Genomic DNA, 21,832 nt, shown 5'->3' on the forward strand with positions numbered 1-21,832 from the left:
TTCTTTGCACATTAAACAATTATTTTTTTTATATTACTTCCCTTTTCTACTCACAGAATTAAAATCATGAAATTAAGCAGCCTGAACATCCATTATACAGTAGAAGCCACAGTTAGAATGTAATGCAGGTAAGAGAAGCAATGCATTTCTTACGGGAGAACGGCCGACCACGTTGCCGGTTTGCCCCGAGCGGCGCATCAGAACCAGAGCTAAGAAGAATAGCACTGGCGATTAGCGTGACTCTTAGCGTGCAAGTAAAACGTGTGGTGTCAAATGTATTGAACTATCATCTGAACTTAAAAAATGGTTGACAGCTTGACTATTACTGCGGAAAAAGTTTCGAAAATGTGCGATGCGAGTGTTCGCAAAATTTATGACATCCGCGAAGAGGCCCAGCAAGGCGAACTGAAACCGGTACAAAAAAGGAAGACGTGAGGATACTTACGATGAGGACGTGAAATCTCGAATAAGGAAACTTGTCCTTAATTTTGTTTGGAAAACATACCACCAACCGTCGACAGCATAATTAACAGAGTGGAGGATGATGAAGACCTACCAGCTTTTTCAAACACCCCATTTCGTAGGCTACTAAATGACATTGGTTTTGAATATGGTAAAAGAGGTTGAGATTCGATAATGATGGAAAGAAAATATATCATATCCTGGAGACACAGGTACCTCAGACAAATAAAAACATTGAGGAAGCAGGATAATGTAAACCTTGTTTATACTGATGAGTCTTGGACTAACGTCGGTGCTTCAGTCAAAAAGGAATGAAGGGACACAACGATCAAGAATCCATGAGCTGCCTTTATAAAAGGGCTCTCTACTGGACTGAAAGCTACAACGCAAAGAGTTCCTTGGTTTGTTCTTCTTCATGCTGGAAGTGAAACTGGTTTTGTGGGGAACCGCTGATTACCACGACGAAATGGACTAGGATCTATATGAAGAATGGTTTGAGAAGATGTTAATTCCAAACTTGCCGAAAGACAAAGAAAAAATTGTTTTGTTTGGATAACGCGTCATACCACTCCCGTAAACTTAATTTCCTGAAAAAATTGTGAATCTCTTCCTCCAAATTCAAATGGAGATTATTATTTTTTGCAAAATATTCTTAGTGATATATTGGATACTCTGTCACAGGATTACACAAGACACATGTGGATTTTTCAGTGTAGAGCTCCACCTCATTTCCCATTATGAAATATATTTAATAACAAATTTCCTCAACAATAGATTGGTACAGAAAGTGCTTTTGAATGATCACCAAGAAGTATAATTTCCTTGATTTTTATTTTTGGGGATATATGAACTTCTTAGTTTATGCCAATAAAACTAATTCACAAGACAAACTTATAAGGGGACAAAATAATATTTTTTTAAAATCCAAAACCAAAAGAATTATGTGTTCTGTTAAATTCAATTGTTTATAATTATGATTTATGGTCAAAATAGGAGCTTTATGTTCAACAGTAGGTAGAAATAATATTCATGTCATATTTTTAATAAGAATAATTAAAAAGTTTTGAAAAAAAAATTTTTGAAAGAAGTTTATCATCAGTAATCATCCAAATGGCACCCCTATAATAAAATGTAAAATAAAATAATAACTAAAATAATATTCCTTGTCCAAAGTTATGCTCTTTTGCTGATTTTGGTAACAATATATAAATATAAAATAAAATGATTACCAAAAAAAGGAAAAAACTTCAATTTCAACACACTGTATCTCTTTTGCAGTAACATTTTATTGAGACATTTTTTTGTCTAAATCTAGTCTATGTCCTAATAGTTATAATTCACCCTGTAGAAATTGTTAACTATAAAATACCTTCATCAAAACAAAATAAAATATTTATATTTACTTAGCACAAGTCTTAAAAAAAGTGGTAATATTAAGTAAAGAATATTTAAAGGTCAGTTAAGTACTCACTTTTGTCCCATACAGTTGTTTTTTATATGCACTGTGACATCTTCATACACTGTGGGTGGTAAAGCCAAATAAAACAATCTATTCGCAACTGGTCCCTTTTCAAATTTTTCTATCTCCTTGTTCAATAGTTCAAAATCAGTCCTGGATGTATACTGTCCAGACATGTAATGATTAAGTTTCCAAAATTCTTCATACTTTTCTTTTTCAGCAGGTTTCACATCCATCCATGGTGAACATTTTTGTCTGACTTCACTCAGAGTAATTTTACTTCTGGCATAACCATAAAATATTGTATTAACTGGTAGGACATTGTCTCTATACAACCACCATAATGTAGGATAGATTTTCTTTTTTGCTAAATCTCCCTGGAACAAAAACCAAATAAATGCAGGGAAACCTTTACGGGGAGATAGAAATGGAAGACGATTGAAACAGCAACAGGAAAGATACATCAATCTGATGAATCTGTGATATTATTAACTGCTTGGCATATATTTATATTCATATTTGACCTGGACCATTTGGTAAATATGCCACCTGGATATCTGGCAAAAATGGAACATTTTTATAGAAAGACAGTGAAGGTTCTAGCCAACAGTTTTAACAGATTATACAGTGCTTGTTTCAAACAAATATATCTACCATAATTTGGAAAGTGAATATAACTGAATAGATTTCACAGTAATTTTATCCAAAAAGAATAAAATTGTAAACTTATTTTCTTGACCTACATTAAGGTTTCCTTAGCAGGGATAGCACTAAATTATCATCTATTAAGTTTGAAACAGTTTTCTCAAGTTTTGAGTTATTCAAGCCACCATATGGAGTTAATTTAATTGGAATAGCAAAGTAATTATGGATCTGTTAAAAAAAATTTACTTACGGAGGCCCCTAGTATTACGAAGACGTGAGGATATTGACCATCAAAGTGAGTCCCATCATGGTCCATATCTTTCGATTTCAGGGAGTCTCTGTATAGTGAGAGACATAATTCGGCGCTTTTTGATTCTGAAAAGAAAAATACAGTATTGTCTTCGGCTACTTATCGATCATTTAATCATATACCTTCAATTTCACTCATAGGCTGTCTTCTGAACATTGTTAATTGTTAGGGATTAAATTCAAATAATAAATGAATAGTTAAATAGACCTTGCAAGTGGCGGTCAGAACGGTTGAAATTAAAAGGAAATTAAGTTTGTGGTTTATAGATAACCCAGCCTAAAATTATTATCTATATGAAGATATACATGTATATCTGTGCGTAATTTGACTTTCAAGTATCTTTCAATAACAAAAATGTCTACGTCTGAGGTTATGTTTTATTAAAAATATTATCAAATATCACGCGCACCCTGGTGTAGTCTAACTGTATTAAAGAAACCACCTGTTTCGAAATATACGAGGTAAGCTCACAAACTAATCTGCTATAAAATAAACCAAAACCTATGCCAATACCTCCCTTACAAATTAACTAGCTTCTTAGAAATAGTATTGGTTGCTGGAATTTATTTGTTTGCAAACTAATCTTTATAAAGTATGAACATCTTTTTAGGAACACGACGAAACCTTTGACTTTAAATGAGATCGAAAATACAATGAATCAAAGATTTATCGATTTAGCACCACCAGAAGAACACCATTAGCTATTAGTGGTCATAAAATGGATCATTACAGTAGGCATTCTTGAATCCTTTAAAAAAGACAATAAAAGAGACTATATATATTAAGTTTTTAATTGTTAGCACTTTTAATTTTTTTTTAGTCATAGCCATTGATTATGCCACCCGGCTTTTAAAAAGACACAAATTTTTTAATTGTTTTCACTTAATTTTTTGTTATTCATAGCCCTTGATTATGCCACCCGGCTTTTAAAAGGACACCTCTTTTTTGAGAAAAGTAGCGTATTTTTAGCAAAATATCTTCCAAAATTTACTTTTGTAAGCATTAATAAATTAAAAAGTAAATATTTCAAATATTTAAAAAAAATTTTTCGGTCCTATCTGGGTTAATGCTACGCTTTTCCCCTTGCTGATTCCCCTAGTACCGCGCGAGTTTTTTGATGTTTCAAAAACAAAAAGTATTGAAAAAGGACTGATAATGAACACACATTCTAAATAATGTGAAAAATGAAGCATACAAATGGCTTCAAAATAGAGACCGACCGAATGTGATTTTTTTGGCCGAAGCCGAAGCCGATGCCGAAGTTCGGCCTGTAGGATACCTTCGGCCGAAGCCGAAGCCGAAGCCGAAGGTGACTAAAAATATACCTATTATATGTTAATAATTTAAATAATGTGCATTATATTTTTATTAACTGATAAGTGATAAACAAAAATTTGAAATTATGATAATAAAAATAAATAACATTAAAGCAAGTGAGTATTTCTGATTACTGGATCTGGTAGTTAATATTCGAAATCAAACATCCTAATATTATACGTAAGAAAAAGAAGCTTGTCAGCGTTTTCTCCCAACAAATTAGTTCTTCTGTCAGCGTATAGTTGCCCAGCAGAGCTGAATAACTGCTCACTAGGTACACTCGTTGGTGGTGCCGATAGAAATTTTTTGGCTGCAGTTTTTAAAGAAATATAGGGACTTGATTCCCAATAATGAAATATGTCGGCACTTCTTAAAAGCAAAGCCTCTCGTAAATACGAATCTAGGTAATCTGCATTGAAATCGTTGTCGTTATGAATTTCTATTGTTTTATCTAGAACGGCTGTGACAAAAGTATCATGTGAATTCCAAAGACTATTGTTTTCCAGATCTACTACATGTGTAGTTGTAGATGATGATGTTGAAGCGATAGCCATAGGAACTTTATTTGTATAACTAAACTTAGAGCTATCAGATTCACGTAAAAATTTTAAAATACTTGCTTTACATGTAATTACTTCCTCGTCTGTCAAATATTTTGATTTAAAGCGAGGATTTAGGAGAGTCGCAATTGACAATTCTGGCAAATTTGTAATATTAGCGAATCTTTTAATTAATGATTCACGAAGTCGTAGCTTTAATAAACTTATCTCCTCAGAGTCCTGCTCTTTCGCAGAAACTTTACCAATTAGCATTTTTATTAGTGGGATAACTAATGATACGCAAGCAGAATCGGCTGAAGGATCTAGCGTCGCTTGGTAAAAACAAGTTAAAACTGAAATTAAATTGTTGATCAATTCCCATTCTGTTGAACTGGGAACTTCAATACCACCACGTTCAGCCATATAAAAATTTATTGCAACTTTCTTTTCGAATAGCCGCTCCAACATTAGGTAAGTGCTATTCCATCTTGTTTCCACATCCTGAATTAACATATGCTGTGGCAAATTGCAAGTTTGTTGAAACTGCCTCAGGTACCTGCACGATTGTTCACTCCTTTTAAAATGTCCCACAATTTTACGACATTTTTTAATTGTGTTTTCGATTAATTCCTGTTTTAACAAAGAATCATGAATTACAAGTTGTAATGAGTGAACCACACATCTTAGAGACGTAAATTGTGTAATACGAATAGCCGCGACCATATTTGCTGCGTTATCAGTTACAGCTATATGAATTTTGTTTTCTATTTTAAAATTTTTAATTATTTCATTAAGTTTACTTGCAATAAACATACTAGTGTGGTCATCATTAAGCACACTAGCGCCTAATATAACTTTAAGACGTTTTGAACCATGAACAAAGTGAGCTGTAAAACTCAAAAGAGAACAGGTTTTAGCAGGATTGCTCCAAATATCTGACGTAAAGCTTATCCATTCGGCTTTAGAAACTAAATTTGATACTTTTTTCCAAACTTTGTCATAGGTAGCTGGCATTAAACTAGTTCTAAAAAACTTTTCCGTTTTTTTTCTGTATTTGGAAGTAACATTAGGATCTCCAAAATTTAAACGCTGAAAAGCTCCTCCTTCAACGATAGAGTATGGTAACATGTCGACAATAATAAGGTCCATGATACCCTTATCAATCCTAGATGATATCGGATGATCATCAGGCCATAGAGCAGGTGACTTAAGTTCCATTATTTGATGTAGGTTGGGCTGAAATGTCCTGGAAACTGGTTGTGTAACATCATGCGGAGTTTTCATATGTTCAAATTTTCGAACTTTTATTCCCATTTCAATGTCACAAAATGATTTCCATTCTTCTGTGTGAATTTTTTGTAGATGATTTTTAATGTTTGTAATAGTTTGTTTTTTAGGTATTAAACTGCCAAGCGATAATGACTTTGAACATAGTTTGCATGCAGCTTTGTTGCCACTTTTTTCAAAATAATCCCAAATTGGATTTTTTATTGACATTATCTAAAAAACGTTTGAATTTACTAAAATTATATTAAAATAAAAATTACAGACTTACCAAAAGTTATTTTTACAACACTAGAACAAAAACCTGAACTGATTTTGCAACGTAAATTATAATAATATATATTTCACGGATAAATAAGCACTTTACTGCACCTACGAGAGAATAAACTTAAACTGTTGTAAAATATTTAATATTTGCATTCATAGTCGATGGTCGATGTTTTGTCATTTAGGTATCTAGTCAAAACACCAGCAATCGTGAGTTTTAACAAATACAAAATTAACTAAAGTAGTAAAATTATTATCAGAATTTTACTACGTGAGAAATATTCAAATGAAGATCTTTGAGACATCTTGGCCTATTGTTAAAATTTATAGCCTACCTACACCTACTACCTGACCTGAAAGTTTGTAAAACGTTTTAGTTGAGGGTAGAAAATAGGGTGTAAGTAAATATTATTCAAATTATCAAAGACTCGCCGAAGCGTATTGTTCAGAGATTATTTCATTTCTTTAGTATAGTATACTGACAGAGCATGTTTCACCTCGGCAAAACCTTCGGCTTTGTTTTGGCCGAAGCCGAATTTTGACCGAAGGTTTAAATATTGGCCGAAGGTGGCCGAAGCCGATGCCGAAGCCGATTAATCGGTCGGTCTCTACTTCAAAAGTACAGAACGTGACCAACTTTGTACGAAAGTTAAAATTTGTCGCACAAAAACAGAACAATATAAAGAAACGGTGACATCTATAGTGAAGAAATTACAACAATAATATTCACAGCTAACCAATTTTACTATGGCCTTCTCATTTTCTCTGGTGATCCGATGGCGAAATGATTAGCCAACTGCATTGTTTCCAAGGATCGACCGATTGGTTTAAAAATCAAAAAGAAGAAATGTTTGAAAGGAGTCTACATGGAGGCTCCTGTCGTGTCCCCCAGTTCACAAGATATTACCTATACGATGAATTACTCCTACAACCATCAGAAGGGAAGTGGTTAATGGGAGTTAAAGGAAGAAATGAGCGAATGTATCCACCAAGATTAAAATCTTGTAAAATTTTGATGAAGTTTTGGTTTGCATGGTCTCCTAAGAGTACTGGATTACATCAAGAAATGCCTATATAGACTTTATTTCAATGAAAGCAAATTCCCAACCAGCACCTCCACGTAGTAGATGACGGGTACCTTAAATAGATAACTTTAGTGGCTAATGCAGATGGGGACCGAGTACATGCGGTACTCTACGAGTGAAGCGGTCTCTTATCCTGGGGAGGAGAAATCGTCCCCAAAGTTGGATGAATGAAACATAATCGTCAACAGCATAGATTATACACACTGGCGATGCTGCTGAACATCATACAGGCCGTACAAGGATAACTAGATCATCATCGACTTCAGTGAGCAAAAGAACACGCTAATTGTGATAGACGTGAGTGGGCCTCTACTTCGTTTATAGATGAGTCCCGATTTGGATTTGCACCAGATACAAGACGGACAAGAGTTTGGAGACGATCTGGCAATGCTGAACGATAGGCCACCGTGCAGAAGGTTCATAGACAGCAAGGCGGCAATATAATGGTATGGGGTGGCATCACTCTTGGTGGAAGAACCAATCTGGTTTGTTTGGAACGATTTCTAAATGCAACAGACTACCGCGATATTATTCTCGAACTTTATTGTTGTACTCTTTGTACAATGCTACTTAAAAATTTCAAAACTCTCTGCAAAGCGCGCCCCCGCCTGTGTGTGACATGCTCAATCAAGAAATCTACAGTTAATAACATAGCTGTAGACCCTATGTCATGTTCTCAGTTGATCCGCACATGTTTATTTGGTTATACCTTATTTACACTTGTCATGTGGTTCTATATACCTATAGGAGCTTCACATATTCAATTTTAAAAGTTACATTATGACGTGCCACATAAGCCTTTGTTTGTGCCCAGATTAGCTCAATCGGGTTCAATTAACAGTGATATGCTGGAAATCTTAAAGCAGTAACATTGCGAGCACGGATCATTCCATCCCCTACGTAATCGATATGATTAGGGCGATGTTGTTTGATTAAACACATCAACTCTAATCTAACTGCATTCCCATATTACGGGATATTTTTTTTCCGGAGCTAGTTTTGCATTTCAGCCTTTCGGCTGTTTAAAGTGGGAATTTAATCACTCCGGCGACTATGGTATGATGCATTATCTATAACGATGACGTTGCAGAACATATTGAAACCACTGTTCGAAACGATCTGTATTCATGTCCTCATGGTAATCACCGTTTTTTTTTGATAAAACAACTAAACCACGTCTTTTAGAAAGTCACTGTCACTTCCAATATGGGTCACTATCAGTCGCTGTCCTTTACCTGTCGATCCTCGGAATCCTTGAGATAGACCAAAAGCTTGTTAACTACTTGTTACAGTGGTGTCAGTTCACACGTTTATAACAGCATGTCCAACATTGACCCAAGTTTCGTCTAAATAATATATTTTTCTATTTTGTTCAAGGAACTCTGACAATTTACGCAGATAGTTGTGACGTTTTTGTACGTCTTATTTCTGAATTGTTATGTTCATCAAATTCAATTGGTTTTCGACCTCGTAAATGTGTCTATGGGACCTGTACTTCACCCGAGCGTTGTTTTTGATGGACAATCCTGTAAACAGTGCAATAACGATACTCCTGTCACACATTCACAACGACATTGCATCCGACTGAGGCAATGTTTTTCTCAAATACTCATACACATTAGACACTATTTTTTTTAGCTTTAGTCGTAACTGTTTGCTAGAACTTTTCACATTTATACTCTCCCTGTAGGAATATATCATTAAACACAAAGGCACCTGTAAACTTCTAACTCTGAGAAAACTAAATACTGACCATATACGCACCCTTTTCCGCTACTGACACGCTTCGTGGTAACATTCATGGCGATAGCTAAACGATACGAAAAACCTTACTGATCACGCTCATGACTAAATTCACTTATTGTTTGTCAGACTATAGTGTCGTGTCGGGGATCAGAACTTCTTCACTCAGTCTGCACTGCGTTGAGTGAAGGCGAACTCAGATTTATAGCCTCAGACCGTTAGTCGGCAGTATAAGATTACGTGACGAAGTGATCCGGACACGAAAAGTGAGTAAGTATGACGGTCTTAGAAAAGAAATGGCTTTAATTGAGTAGTTGAGCTTCATGGTGTCAATTGAGTAGCGTACATACAAGTTTTGAGTCGGTTAAAATCTTAACATTTATTAAAGCGATCAAGTTTAGACCGAAAGCGCATATAATAAAGGTAGAGGGGGGAAATTTGAAAGAATCCAAACAAAATTGGGGACAGAGGAAGGTGGAAATGTGCCAAGGAATGAAGTACTGTTCAAAAGAACGTGGCCTATAAAAAGCAGTAATGATCTTTTCTTTCGAATCCAGAATTTTCCGATGTCTCTTTCTGTTAGCCGTTAAAACAATTTTAAACACAGAAGTTACAGATTTTCTCATGTCTCTGCTAGGAAGAAGTCTAGCTGTATTCACTCTCAAGTGACTTCAGTATCTTTAACGACACCTTGCATAATGTAGATAATTGGACTGATATGAGACACTCGTGAGCGCTGATTTGTATGGCGTGATTTTTCACTGGAACTATAGAAGTGGTATAATAAAGTACTATTTGCAGTTTTATTAATTTGCAACTATATTTAACCTTATCGTATTTGCGTAATCGGCACAACCAGGATATCTACGTAACCTTGAATTGGTCACCGTCAACTACTGACCACAACAAAAGTGATAGAATCCCCTTTGGGGAACCTCCTTGGTAACTTAAAAAGTTGCATTTTGCCTGTCTTGATTTGCGAATCATGAACTATAACCCTTATGAAAGCTTTATTTTTAACAACCAACTTATATAAAAAGAACTTGTAGCTTTATGAATTATTTTTAAATACAAATAGGAAACGAATACACATGTAGCCAGAATGGCACATCGCATTAAAAAAAATACATAAACTAAAGTTTACTCCCGGTCGACTATGAAGGCTATAGACCAAAGGGCCCGAAAAGATCATAAGCTCAAAGAAAGATGCTAAAAGTTGGAGGAATACAAGTACTTAAAAAGGGTGATTTTTTCATATTTAAGTAATTGTTTGTCCTTCTATAATTATTGCATTATCATCCGCGGTAATCTACTTAATGTAATCACAGTAAAATAATTTTATTAACAAGGTTATTATCAGTGAAGTATTGTTGAATACCTAAAATTTAATTACTCTAATAGGTACATCTCAACATGATTGTTTGCCTATACGATTATCATAAACATGATGTGTGAAGAGTCAGATGCATAATCTGTTTTTATATGGGTACTTGATAACTTTTACATATAAGTACAATATGTATCACAGAAATTTATCGAAAAAACAAAAATTGAGTAAATAAATAAAATAGTTCGGGGCGTAAAATTAAAATTTTATGTTTTATTTTGCACATAATAAATTTAAGGTATACTTCAAGGTTAATCAGCAAATATACGAAATGATCTTGAGCCATATCATATCGCTTATTTGAATGACATTGAAAAACATTAAAATTATACGTCATAGGCGTACGATAACATCCATACTAAATCTTTATTTTGAGTATCCATTATTTGTAGGTAAATGTTTTAGACAAAACTTGTAAAAAAAATTAGATGCAACCATTTTGGAAATATAAATCCTCAAATCAAAAATTCTTTTCGCTATTTGTATAAGCTTGTTTTTAATGTTTTTCCAAGGCTCTTACGCTTCATCCTCTTCAATTCCTTCATGCAATAATGAATACCAGAATGATTTTAAACACAAAACTATAATATCTGGGACATACAATGTCTCAAGCCTCCTGGGCTATACTGTTCTAGAAATTCTAAAAAATCTAGAACTCCGGCGGCCCATCTATCGACTTAGCCTTGGTCCACTTGTTAAAATATTGATAACTAAACAAAATTTAAATATTAGCGCCATATGTCTTTTACATGAAGTTAAAATTGGTACAATGTAAACTGTCAATTGGATTCACTTTTGGAACAAAATAAAGTTAGTTTTAACTGTATACTCAACTGGAGCGTTTCAGTTATGTTTCAACACTACTCAGTTTGCTCATTAATACTGGTTACACATTTGTGATTCTTTTTAAGCATCATAACCAGCGATGATTACAGCGACACTTAATAATGTCGCAAAAAAGGACAAAAGAAGTGTTACAAGAAAGAAAATACCGTCACCGTCTACAATTATGTAAATTTGCTGGAGAGAAACGAAATTGTTTAACGAAAAGAGGTGTAAAATACTGTCGAATAACAGCTTATTTAATGCTGAAAGAAATCGATCACAAAGGATCCAAACATTGACGTCTATGGAGTTATAACCATAGATGATTTAAAGATTACATTGTTTTAAACAAAAATGGAGTACTTATTTGAATAAAAATATTTATTTAGTAGTGAGAAAGCCTTCGAAAAAATTGAAGCTAGTAGATGTGACAGAATGGATAGTCTGTAATGTAAATGATGAAACCTCTATAGATATACTGCTACTAACTAAGGAATTCCATATTAGATAAAATGAGAGGAGTTATCTAATATAAAACCTCTAGATATTCTAAACTTCCTAGGAGGAATAGGATTGGCGTCAGCTGCTCTAATCACTGAGAAACCGTCAGAGAAAGCAAAAAGCAGACAAAATATAATATATCTTATATCTAAGTTTCGATGTCATAAAAGCAGTAACAGAAACAATACAATCGCTGTTTTAATCAAAGTTATCAGTAGGAATTGTATGCCTTAATATGCATAAATGGCACTTAAAAATAGCTGTGCGAAGGTTTCATTCCCACCTAGAAAAAAACTTATCATTTTTCGAATAGTTTTACTCTAAAGTTACTTTGAACCGTAGTTTATATAATATTTATTTCTATAACATGCCTTGATAATTTATTTTATACTTCTTTCATCTTTTTAGTTGTGTATTCTTGGTTTCAAATTCTAAGGTCCTTTTTGCTTCCAGATTGTAAAAGCATCGACGTTACGTACTTTATTTTGCTACTTAGCTTCATTAAGAAATGTGCAAGTAATGAACGAATGGTAATGAAGCGACTTTGAATATAGAAAATATTCGATTCAGGGAAACAACATTAAGTTCCTAGCGATACTGAAAGTGCTCTATATTCTACTATGTACTAAATCTGATAGGGCTTAAAACTAAACATTACCAATTCATTTACAAGGACTTAAAAAATATGTATTACCACACAGTCTATTATTTATAAGTTTATAACTTAATTAAGTAATCTTATAGCTATACCCATAGCGCGCTACTGATGTCAAGGTTCCCTCATCGCCAATCAAAATCTACTGCGATTGAGAAGATTATAATACAAAAACTTGTCTAAGTCTAAAACGATTTTTTTTTTAATTAACATTAAACGTCTTAATAAAACGCAGAACTATACCATAAAAAATTATAATTTGATACTTATTAATTCCATTACTTAATATAAAAAAACTCCGTACGTGAGATAGTAAACAACTTTATAGTAAGTATGTGTTTGTTTTATGGTTATTTACCAAGTATACTTATAAATTACGTATTTACATAATATATAAAATTAATTAATTGTAGATACACAAAAAAATGTTTTGTACTTACGTAGTTTTCCGTTTTCCATTGCACTGATTATTTAAATTTATGAGGAGTGATTGAGCTGCGTTGTTACCTAGCTAGAGAAATGCCGACGATTAAAAAACTTATCAGGAGATAACACACCAGATGCGAATAAATAGCAGCAATCAACCACCTTCTAATCCTTCCAAAAATCAAAATGACCCGAGTGGACTAATTTGAACTTCGCGATGTAAAGCTTTATATGTTCACCGCTTCGTTAAGGAATTGACATACCATTACCAGCAAGTTTTGTTTGAATTCGGCAGGTTGGAAAACGACTAATAATTTGCAATGTACTTCAGTGCCGGCGCGTATTATCATGCGCGGGTATTTAGGTATATTCTCAAAGATTAAAAATAAAATACGAATTTAATTTAATCAATATATTTAGCAATATTGCATTTAAAACATGGTTTTTTTATTTTGTAAAATATAATATATATTAAAAGTTCTAAAATAAAGCAGACACTATTTTCCTTTATGATTGGAAAATTGTTTTCAAACTTTTTGTTTTTTTTCCTTTTGGTGCAACTTAGACATTATCTCTTTGTGAAACTTACTAAGGATATACAGGGTGTCTCAGAGTAGATTTTAGTTTTTAAATCAATAAAACTCTGTTTCAGAACCTGTTAGAAAAACATTTATTACGAAAATAGACACACAGAACATGCGGATTTTATTTCTTAAATAAGACGACGGTTAGATGTTGACCATCTCGCTCGTAGCACTCTTGCAATCTGGATCGCAAATGGAGAAAGACGCGTTGCGAATATTTTGCTTCAGCCCTTCGATTGTAGCTGGTGGATTAGCGTAGACGATCTGTTCTTTAAATACCCCCACAGAAAAAAGGAAATCTTGGGGAAAACGGATATCACCATTTTGTGAAACCAGTGTGCCTAGAAACATTTCTGTTAGGGCGTTTATTAAAGTGCTCGCTCTGTGTGGTCTTGCTGGAACCATGTATTGCCTGGTTTATACCCTGCAAAATTATTCAATTCTGGACGTAGCCAATTCCGCAACATGGCAGTGTATTGTGCACTGTTGACAGTTAGCGTGCGTCCTCTAGCATATTCAAAAAAGTAGGGTCCGATGATCCTCGATGCAGACATGCCACACCAAACCATCAGGACACCAGTAGCAAGCATTGTGCTTATTGACATATCCATTAAGGTGAAAGTGAGCCTCGTCACTGAAAATAATCCCTTCTAAGCCACCGTCATCCCAAAAACAATTCATCATCTCCTCAGAAAAGGTTTCCTTAGTAAGTGATCCGTTTCTTTCAAATATTGGCTTAACTGAATTTTGTAAGGGTGAAAACTTTAATCCTTCTTTAAAATACGCTGGATACTAGCACGAGACAAATTTAGCGCTTGTGCATATTTGCGAAGTGAACGCCGAGGATTACCATTCACAGCACGTCGAACTCTTGCAATATTGACAGCAGTTTGAATAGTTTTTACTTTACCTGGATGTTTCACATTTGTAACAACTTCTTCTTCTCTAAATTTCTTTACACTCTCTCTTGTCGTTTCCTCATTGCTGAGGATCGTGATTTCCATCTCTTGCGATTTTGGGCTGCTCTCATGGACTCGGAAAACGTCTCTCCAGTGGCTTTCTGTACTTGATCTGACCATCGGATAGGTGAGCGTCCTCTGCCTCTACGTCCTTCTACGTTTCCGCATACAATTAATCTTTCTTTACACATGCGTGCACTAACATCGCGGCTAGTGCGTTACCCACGCCTCTAATATTATACCGCATACAAAAACGGCTTCGAGCAACTGTATATAACCGTTGGCTTTAAAATACGCCTCAGCCATGTAGGCACGCTGCGTTTTCGTCCACGGTAACTGAAATCCGCACATGTCGGCTACACGGCTGACATATCGCTTACACGGAATTTCGAACAGGGTCGGTGTAAGGTAAGTTTAAATATTACAATCTACTCTGAGACACCCTGTATTTGTAGTACCGTAACTTGTCCTTTCATTCACCAAGAAATGAAAGCCAGCAAATCGTTCTCACAGAGAGTTTAAGGATATCTAACGTTCCACTTATTTGACTGAATATGACCACCTCATATCTATGACAGTCAGGCTTTTGAGCATATTAGAGAAGCGTGGAGTCGTTAATCCTCTACTAGGTGCCTCCCTCGCGGATAGAAGATTGCTTCCCAGATATAGATGGGACAGGAAAATAAAATACCCGAGCAAACCAAAAAAGTATGGTGTTCCGACATTCTGTCGCAGAATGCGCGGCTGAATACAGCGACTGGGCCATAATCTTCTTCTTCTTCTTCTTCTTCTTTTATGTAGACATAAAAGACTGTCTGTTTTTCAATATGCCTCCAGTACGTTGTCGTTCCATCGTTTTCGTGGTATTCCTACTGATCGTCTTCCTATTGGGGAACCGTCTCTTGCCGTCTGTCTTTACTACTCTATTTGTTACATTCGGCTTAGTGTTTTCATCTCAGTTATTTCTAACATCCTTTTTGTCTTCTCTGTGTCAGATCGTGTTTCTGCCGCGTATGTCATAATTGGTCTGATGACTGTTTTGTAAATTCTGCCTTTAATTTCTTTCCTTATATTTTTATTTCTCCGTATTGCTTCATTCAGGCAACTTGCGGCTCTGTTTGATCTATTTACTTGATCTTCCACTACTGTTTCGAGCTTTCCGTAACTAGATAATGTGATGCCTAGATATTTAAACTCCATCACTTGTTCTATTATCTGACCTTCCAGCTCCAATTTACATCTTAGTAAATTTGCTGTAATAACCATGCATTTTAAATTTTTTTGAGGAAATTAACCTGTTAAATTTTCTGACGGTTATATTAAATTGGTGGAACATACGTTGTAAATCATCTTCACTTTGAGAGAGTAGTCTTGCGTCGTCTGCATAGCAGATTATTTTAAGTTGTTTTTCTTCCATTTGGTATCCTTTTTTAGTTAATACTTTTTTTATTATTTCATCCATAATCAGGTCACACAAGATTGGTTAACATTTCCGCAAACGCTTTCTGGTTAAATATGTAACCACATAATTTAAGGATGACAATGTCTGTATTCCTTATGCTAAACGAACCTTATTGCGGCAGTCGGGTGTTGTACACGTTCTGTATCCAAATATGTGAGCACTTATTCAATAGATCTGACAACACCGCTTACAACCGAGAATGTGGAATAAGTGACCACATATTTAACCACTTCAATACAGTTGTTCATTTAGCATCTAGTGTTTCTCTACGGAGTATATTTTTCTAATATTTTGTGTTTATTTTCGTGAATAAATTGGAATAATTGGAACATTTTGGTTTAGTTAAGAATTTTAAATTTAAAATATGGTGTAACATCTATTCCAAAAGTTTTATGTTAATTTTACTTTCATAAATTGTTTTTTAAAATTGTAGGCTATGATAATCTTTGTAAAGAAACTTTTAAAAAATAGTTTTAAGATAACTTTCGCCTATTTGAAAATTAATATTTTTAATGATACGATCATATTATAACAAATTATGTGTTTTTCAGCTGTTTTAAAAATGAAACGAAAGTACCTATACATATGATGAATTGCAAAAGTTACATGATAATGAAGTGAATGAAATTTTTAGAGATATTCTCGACTTTGGCCGTTTATTCAGATATAAGAGGAAATAGTGATGCTGAAGACGGTAGAACTATTTTAACAAATACGCCACTTAACACCCGTGGTTTCGGTAGTTCTACAACTAATAGAGAAAAATAAATTACAACCGTAGCTCCAAATATCAGTGATTATGACAGTGATGAGAGTATAGCTGATCCAAATTTTCTACCCGAAAATATAACAGAAAAACGATATGTACACGCCAATTCTGAAAGTGATGATACAAGTACTTCTTCTTTAGAAGAAAGTGATAAAAATTACAATTTTTGTTTCACCAAAAATAGCCAAAACCCTATGCTAAGTCTATATCTCATTTTGACTGACAGACCTTTTGGAACTAGAATTGAGGTATCTTCACTGACAAAAATATTTATAAATTTCTTAGGTCTAATGTTTGCAGTAATTGTACAGCAGTTCAATTTATAAGCTACACAGAGATTTTTGCATCTTAATGATAATACCAAAATGCCAAAAAAAGGAGAGCTACATTTTTATAAACTATAAGGTTAGACCTCTAATAGATGCTTTGAACAAAAATTACCATGATGCCTTTTCTCCAGTCAAAATTTGTCAACACATGAAAGCATGATTGGTTTCAAGAACAGAAGCGGTTTGAAATAGTACGTGCCTTTGAAACCAATCAAACGATTTTTCAAAGTTTTGGCCATTAACTCTGCTGCTACCGACTTTTTGTTGGGATTTGAAATCTATCAGGGGAAAAGTACAAAAAGTAGTGAAGTAACTTTGGGAGAAAGCGTTGTCTTAAGCCTCTCTTGGGGGTTTTAGGGGTTTGGTTTGGGTATTGTTTATTCTTTGAATAGATTTTTTACCACTCTTCCATTGCTAAAAGGATTGTTAGCAGTGAAACTTTTTGGTTGTGCATGCAGTTAAATAGAAAATATTTTAAAATAGAAAATAGTGAAAATGTGGAGTGCTTACAGTGTCCTATTTTAGGGGGAACCACCAGTATCAGATATAATTTTAGGAAATTACCTAGGGACCTATATTCTTTTATAATATTGCTATGGATTTATCCATTTAATATTGAGCAATGATTGTTAACATTCTTTATAGTTTAAACTTCAATGAAAATTATTAACTGTGTCTAAAGACATATATGATATGAGGTATTTTACCCAAGAGTATTAAGTATAATGAATATACATAAAAACATAATTTTGTTTTCTTAGGATTTAACATTTTGTCAGCACATTATCTCAAATTCACACTTAAATCAATATGTTTTTACTATTAGGTCTGTTGAATGTTTGTTCTTTACACAAAATTTAGTCTATACTTCATATTTATTAAAGGCGGTAAAATATACATTACAATTCAGTTGTTTATAAACCACTTTCAAAGCATAAAGAACCTTTTAAGCTTTGTTTATATTATTTTGTGTATATTAATTGAGTTAATTGGAGTAGCCCACTTTGATACAAAAATACAGTCAATTTATGGATATTTCAAGGTGACAATCTAAAAAAAGCTGATTTCCTCCCATGCATTTTATTAGAAACACTTGAAATTTAAAAAAAATTTAAAAATCGTAAGATGTAAGACCTTAATCGTGAGATCGTGAGATTTGTCTTTAATTCGTGAGTAGATTCGTCATTTACAACAATTACAACAATAAAGGTAAATAATTGTACACTAATATTTCATTATCGTAAACTATGATTGATTGATTGTTAGATTGACACAAAAGTTGAGAAACTGAGTTTATAGCGGCAATTCCTTGTTCCTATTGTGCAATTTAATAATATTCATATCAATAAATATTCTACCGAGAAAAAGACGTTGTCACGTAAAATCTTCGCCCGTAAAACCGCAACCTATTTTTGTTTTTAATAATAAATTTCGTAAAAATATTAAAAATTCTCCTTTTCTAACAGAAGTTTGTCTTTGTTTAATAGTGTTTTAGTTAACTTGATTCTTTCTTTATCTTATTTGTTTGTTTTTAGTAATAAATTGCTTAAAAAAGTATCAAAAATTGTGTTTTTTAACAAGCAAAAAATTGTGTACCCATGTTTGGCCACCAAACAGTTGGATTCTAATATACTCTTAAAAAGTTAGTGGGCACATATTTAACCACCAGAAAGAAGCTATTTACAACACTATAATACACATATAAAGTTAAAACGTAATTATTTGAATACAAAGTGATTTACATAGTTAGGTCCGTTAGTTTCCATAATATATATTTGACCATTCAGGTACTTTTCAGGTGGCTACTTATGTAGCCACAAAGCGTTAAAGGGTTAAAATTCAATGAACATTATCAACATCCGTCGAAAGACATATAATATGAGGTATTTTATTCTACCCAAAAACATTACATAATGGGTATACATACTTCTAATTTTGTATTCTGGGGAATCTCAGAATTTAACATTTTATCGGCACTTGTTGGATTTTAAAGTTATTGAACATGAAATACATGTCATTATTTATTATTAAATGAAATTGCCGATTTGTTTCATAACTTAAACACCCTTAAATCAATAAAATATGTTTTTTCTAGATCTGTTGATACTTTATTTATAATACAAAATTCCGTCTATTCTTGATATTTAGTAATGTAAAATATACATAAAATTCAGTTGTTTATGGACCGATATTTACAATTTCAAAGCAATAAAATAAAGAACCTTTTAAGCTTTTTGTTTATATTATTTTGTGTAGGTATATTAATTGAGTTAATTGGAGCAGCACACAACGATATAAAAATACAGTCGAATGAATATTAATTCAAGGTGACAATCTAAGAGCACTTAAAAATGCTCGATTTTCTTCCATACATTTTATTAGGTATATACTTATAAGTAAAAAAAAAAGAAGTATAAAATTTATCCGGTTTTTCACCGGTTATTACTTTAATAACAAAAAACCGGTTATAATTGGGACCGAAAAACAACCGGAAAAACAGATTATTGCGGAGTAACAAACCGGTTTTAGGTTATATCCGGTAGGTTTTTCCCACTCTAAGACCCGTTTACACGGGTAGACTAATGAGGCAAGTACTTGGTAGAGTAGAGTAACTCTACCCGTAAAAACGCTCAGCGCACTCTACTACCACCACCACCGACAAAATATCCACTCGCCTGCGCACTCTACCCATGGAACGTGGTCAATTCTGGTAGAGTAGAGTAGGTAGGAGAGTGCATAGGGACGCTGTCATTCCGTCTGGAGTTGTGTTTTGTGTAAATAGTGAAAATGAAGTTCACCGAAGATGAACTTCATTTCACTTTCCCTTTAAAACGTGTAGAGATGTATGGCGAATACCAGTGTTTATGGAATTTAGGTAGTGTACACTACAGAAATAAAAGTATGAGGCAAGCTGCGGAGGATGAAATCGTCGAAAGAATGCCAAAAGGGGGCTTTGGAGTAAACGAGCTCAAGCAAAAAATTAAGAATATAAGGTGCACTTATAATCAAGAGTGTTTAAAAATACAAAAATCAAAAAAATGTGGTTCAGGTTCAGCCGATGTATACGTTCCGAACGTGAAATGGTTCACTCCTATGGAAGCAATCATAAAAGGTGCAAAAACAAAACAAGAAAACTGAAGGCTCACGGGCAAGTTACAGGTTTTTATTACTTGTTAATAAAAAATACAATAAGAAATAAAAAATGTATTCTTATCAAGATAAAAGAGCTGAGGCCCCGTGTGCATTCCTTCTTTTAAGCCACTCTCTCATCCACTCTTTTCTTTGTTACAAACCGACCTCAGTTACAAATGCATTTGCAGCAGTAGCTAAACAATTTTGAATCAATTTTCTTTTTCTTGAATTCATTTTGTACTAAACAAACACCTACTCCACAGTATACTAGCATAAGTACTATACTTGTAACTCTCCTCGTGTGAACGGTATCAAGCCATTTTTGGTAGAGTAGCGAGTAGAGTCGACTCTACTCGCTACTCTACTTTCCTGACAACTCTACTCGTGTAAACAAGTCTTTTAGATTGAAAACAGGGACGTACAGGAAATATAAAATAGAGAAAACTGTTATGAACTTTGCGAATGTGAAGTGCTAAGCAAAATTAGGTGGTATATCTCTATTTAGTTTAATTTCATTATTTTTTGTTAGAGTCCAGGTCTCTAAACCATATGTTAGGACTGGGCGTATTACTGTTTTGTAGAGTTTTATTTATGTATTTCTCGATATAATTGTGGATTTAAGGGGAAGATTGAGACCAAAATATCATCTGTTGGCCGTGCAAATTCTGCGGTTTATCTCTGCGGTAGTATTATTTTCAGTGTTAAGGCGCTTCCAAGTATACAAATTTGTTCACTCCTTCGATGACGTCGTTTTCTACAACAAGTGGTCGTAGGATTTGTGGTTGGTGCTTATTTTCATATACTTCGTTTTGTTGGTGTTTATTATTAAACCCATTTTTGTAGCTGATTCTTTTATTGGTACATATGCCTCTCGTACATCGTTTTCCGTTCTCCCAACAATATTGATATCATCAACATAGGCAAGGATTTGCACTGATTTATTATATATTGAAAAAATGGTTATGATTTGTGACATATATATTACTTTTTCCTGAGCCAGATTGACTAGTACCTATACAGGAGAGAGAATCTCCCTGTCGCACCCCGTTATTTCTTTTAAAAGGTTCAGACAGTTCCCTCTGAATTCGTACTCTACATTTAACTTTTTCAAGAGTTAGTTTTGTTAAATTTACCAACTGATTTGGTATTCCTAACTCTTTCATTGCTTTGAACAGTCGTAGTTTGCTATGTAGTCTATAAATATGTGATGAATATCTATGCCATATTCCACTGCTTTTTCTGAAATTTGTTCATCAGTCACCTCTGAAACCAGCCTGGTATTTTCTACTATCCGTTCTGTATATGGTGCCATACGGTGACATAGTACTGTGGAAAATATTTTATACGCTGCATTTAGAAGCGTAATTCCTCTGTGGTTAGAGCATTCAAAGATATCTCCTTTTTTGTGTATGGTGCAAAGTTTTCCAATATTCCAATCATTGGGGAGGGATTTCTGTGTCCATATTTCTTTTATAAGCTGCTGTAATGCCAATGTGGTATCGTGGTAGGGCCACCTTCTCTAGCTGGGAGATTATATATTCTATTCTATTCTATTCTATATATTCCGGGTAATTTGTTTCTGGTCAGTTTTTTAACTGCATCTTTAACTTCAAGAATCGTTAGTGGTTTACAAACAAAAGACACAAACTACGAAGATTTTTAAACATGGTTAGCTGAGTGACAGAATTTGAC

The 21,832-nt window shown here is 33.9% G+C and overlaps 1 protein-coding gene and 1 long non-coding RNA gene across 3 annotated transcripts in view; one reads left to right on the forward strand and one right to left on the reverse strand.

Moving 5' to 3' along the window:
* Positions 1-13,180, reverse strand: part of Zw (glucose-6-phosphate 1-dehydrogenase Zw) — a 28,835-nt gene extending 15,655 nt beyond the window's left edge. Inside the window, exons 1-3 of one of the 2 annotated variants that reach the window (XM_072546057.1) lie at positions 12,920-13,180; positions 2,817-2,941; positions 1,934-2,298 (exon numbers count right to left, since the gene is read on the reverse strand). In XM_072546057.1, the coding sequence (XP_072402158.1) occupies positions 1,934-2,298; positions 2,817-2,941; positions 12,920-12,938 (509 nt within the window). In that variant the 5' untranslated portion in view covers positions 12,939-13,180. Of the gene's footprint in view, positions 1-1,933; positions 2,299-2,816; positions 2,942-2,998; positions 3,174-12,919 lie in introns of those variants that run through there. The other variant, XM_072546056.1, reaches the window with a different exon arrangement.
* Positions 12,686-13,092, forward strand: LOC140452032 (uncharacterized). The gene is made up of 2 exons (XR_011952122.1): positions 12,686-12,806; positions 12,893-13,092. It is a non-coding gene; the product is annotated as an uncharacterized lncRNA (long non-coding RNA).
* Positions 13,181-21,832: the final 8,652 nt, after the last annotated feature.

This window comes from Diabrotica undecimpunctata, chromosome 10 (genome assembly GCF_040954645.1).
Source record: "Diabrotica undecimpunctata isolate CICGRU chromosome 10, icDiaUnde3, whole genome shotgun sequence".
Lineage (NCBI taxonomy): Eukaryota > Metazoa > Arthropoda > Insecta > Coleoptera > Chrysomelidae > Diabrotica > Diabrotica undecimpunctata.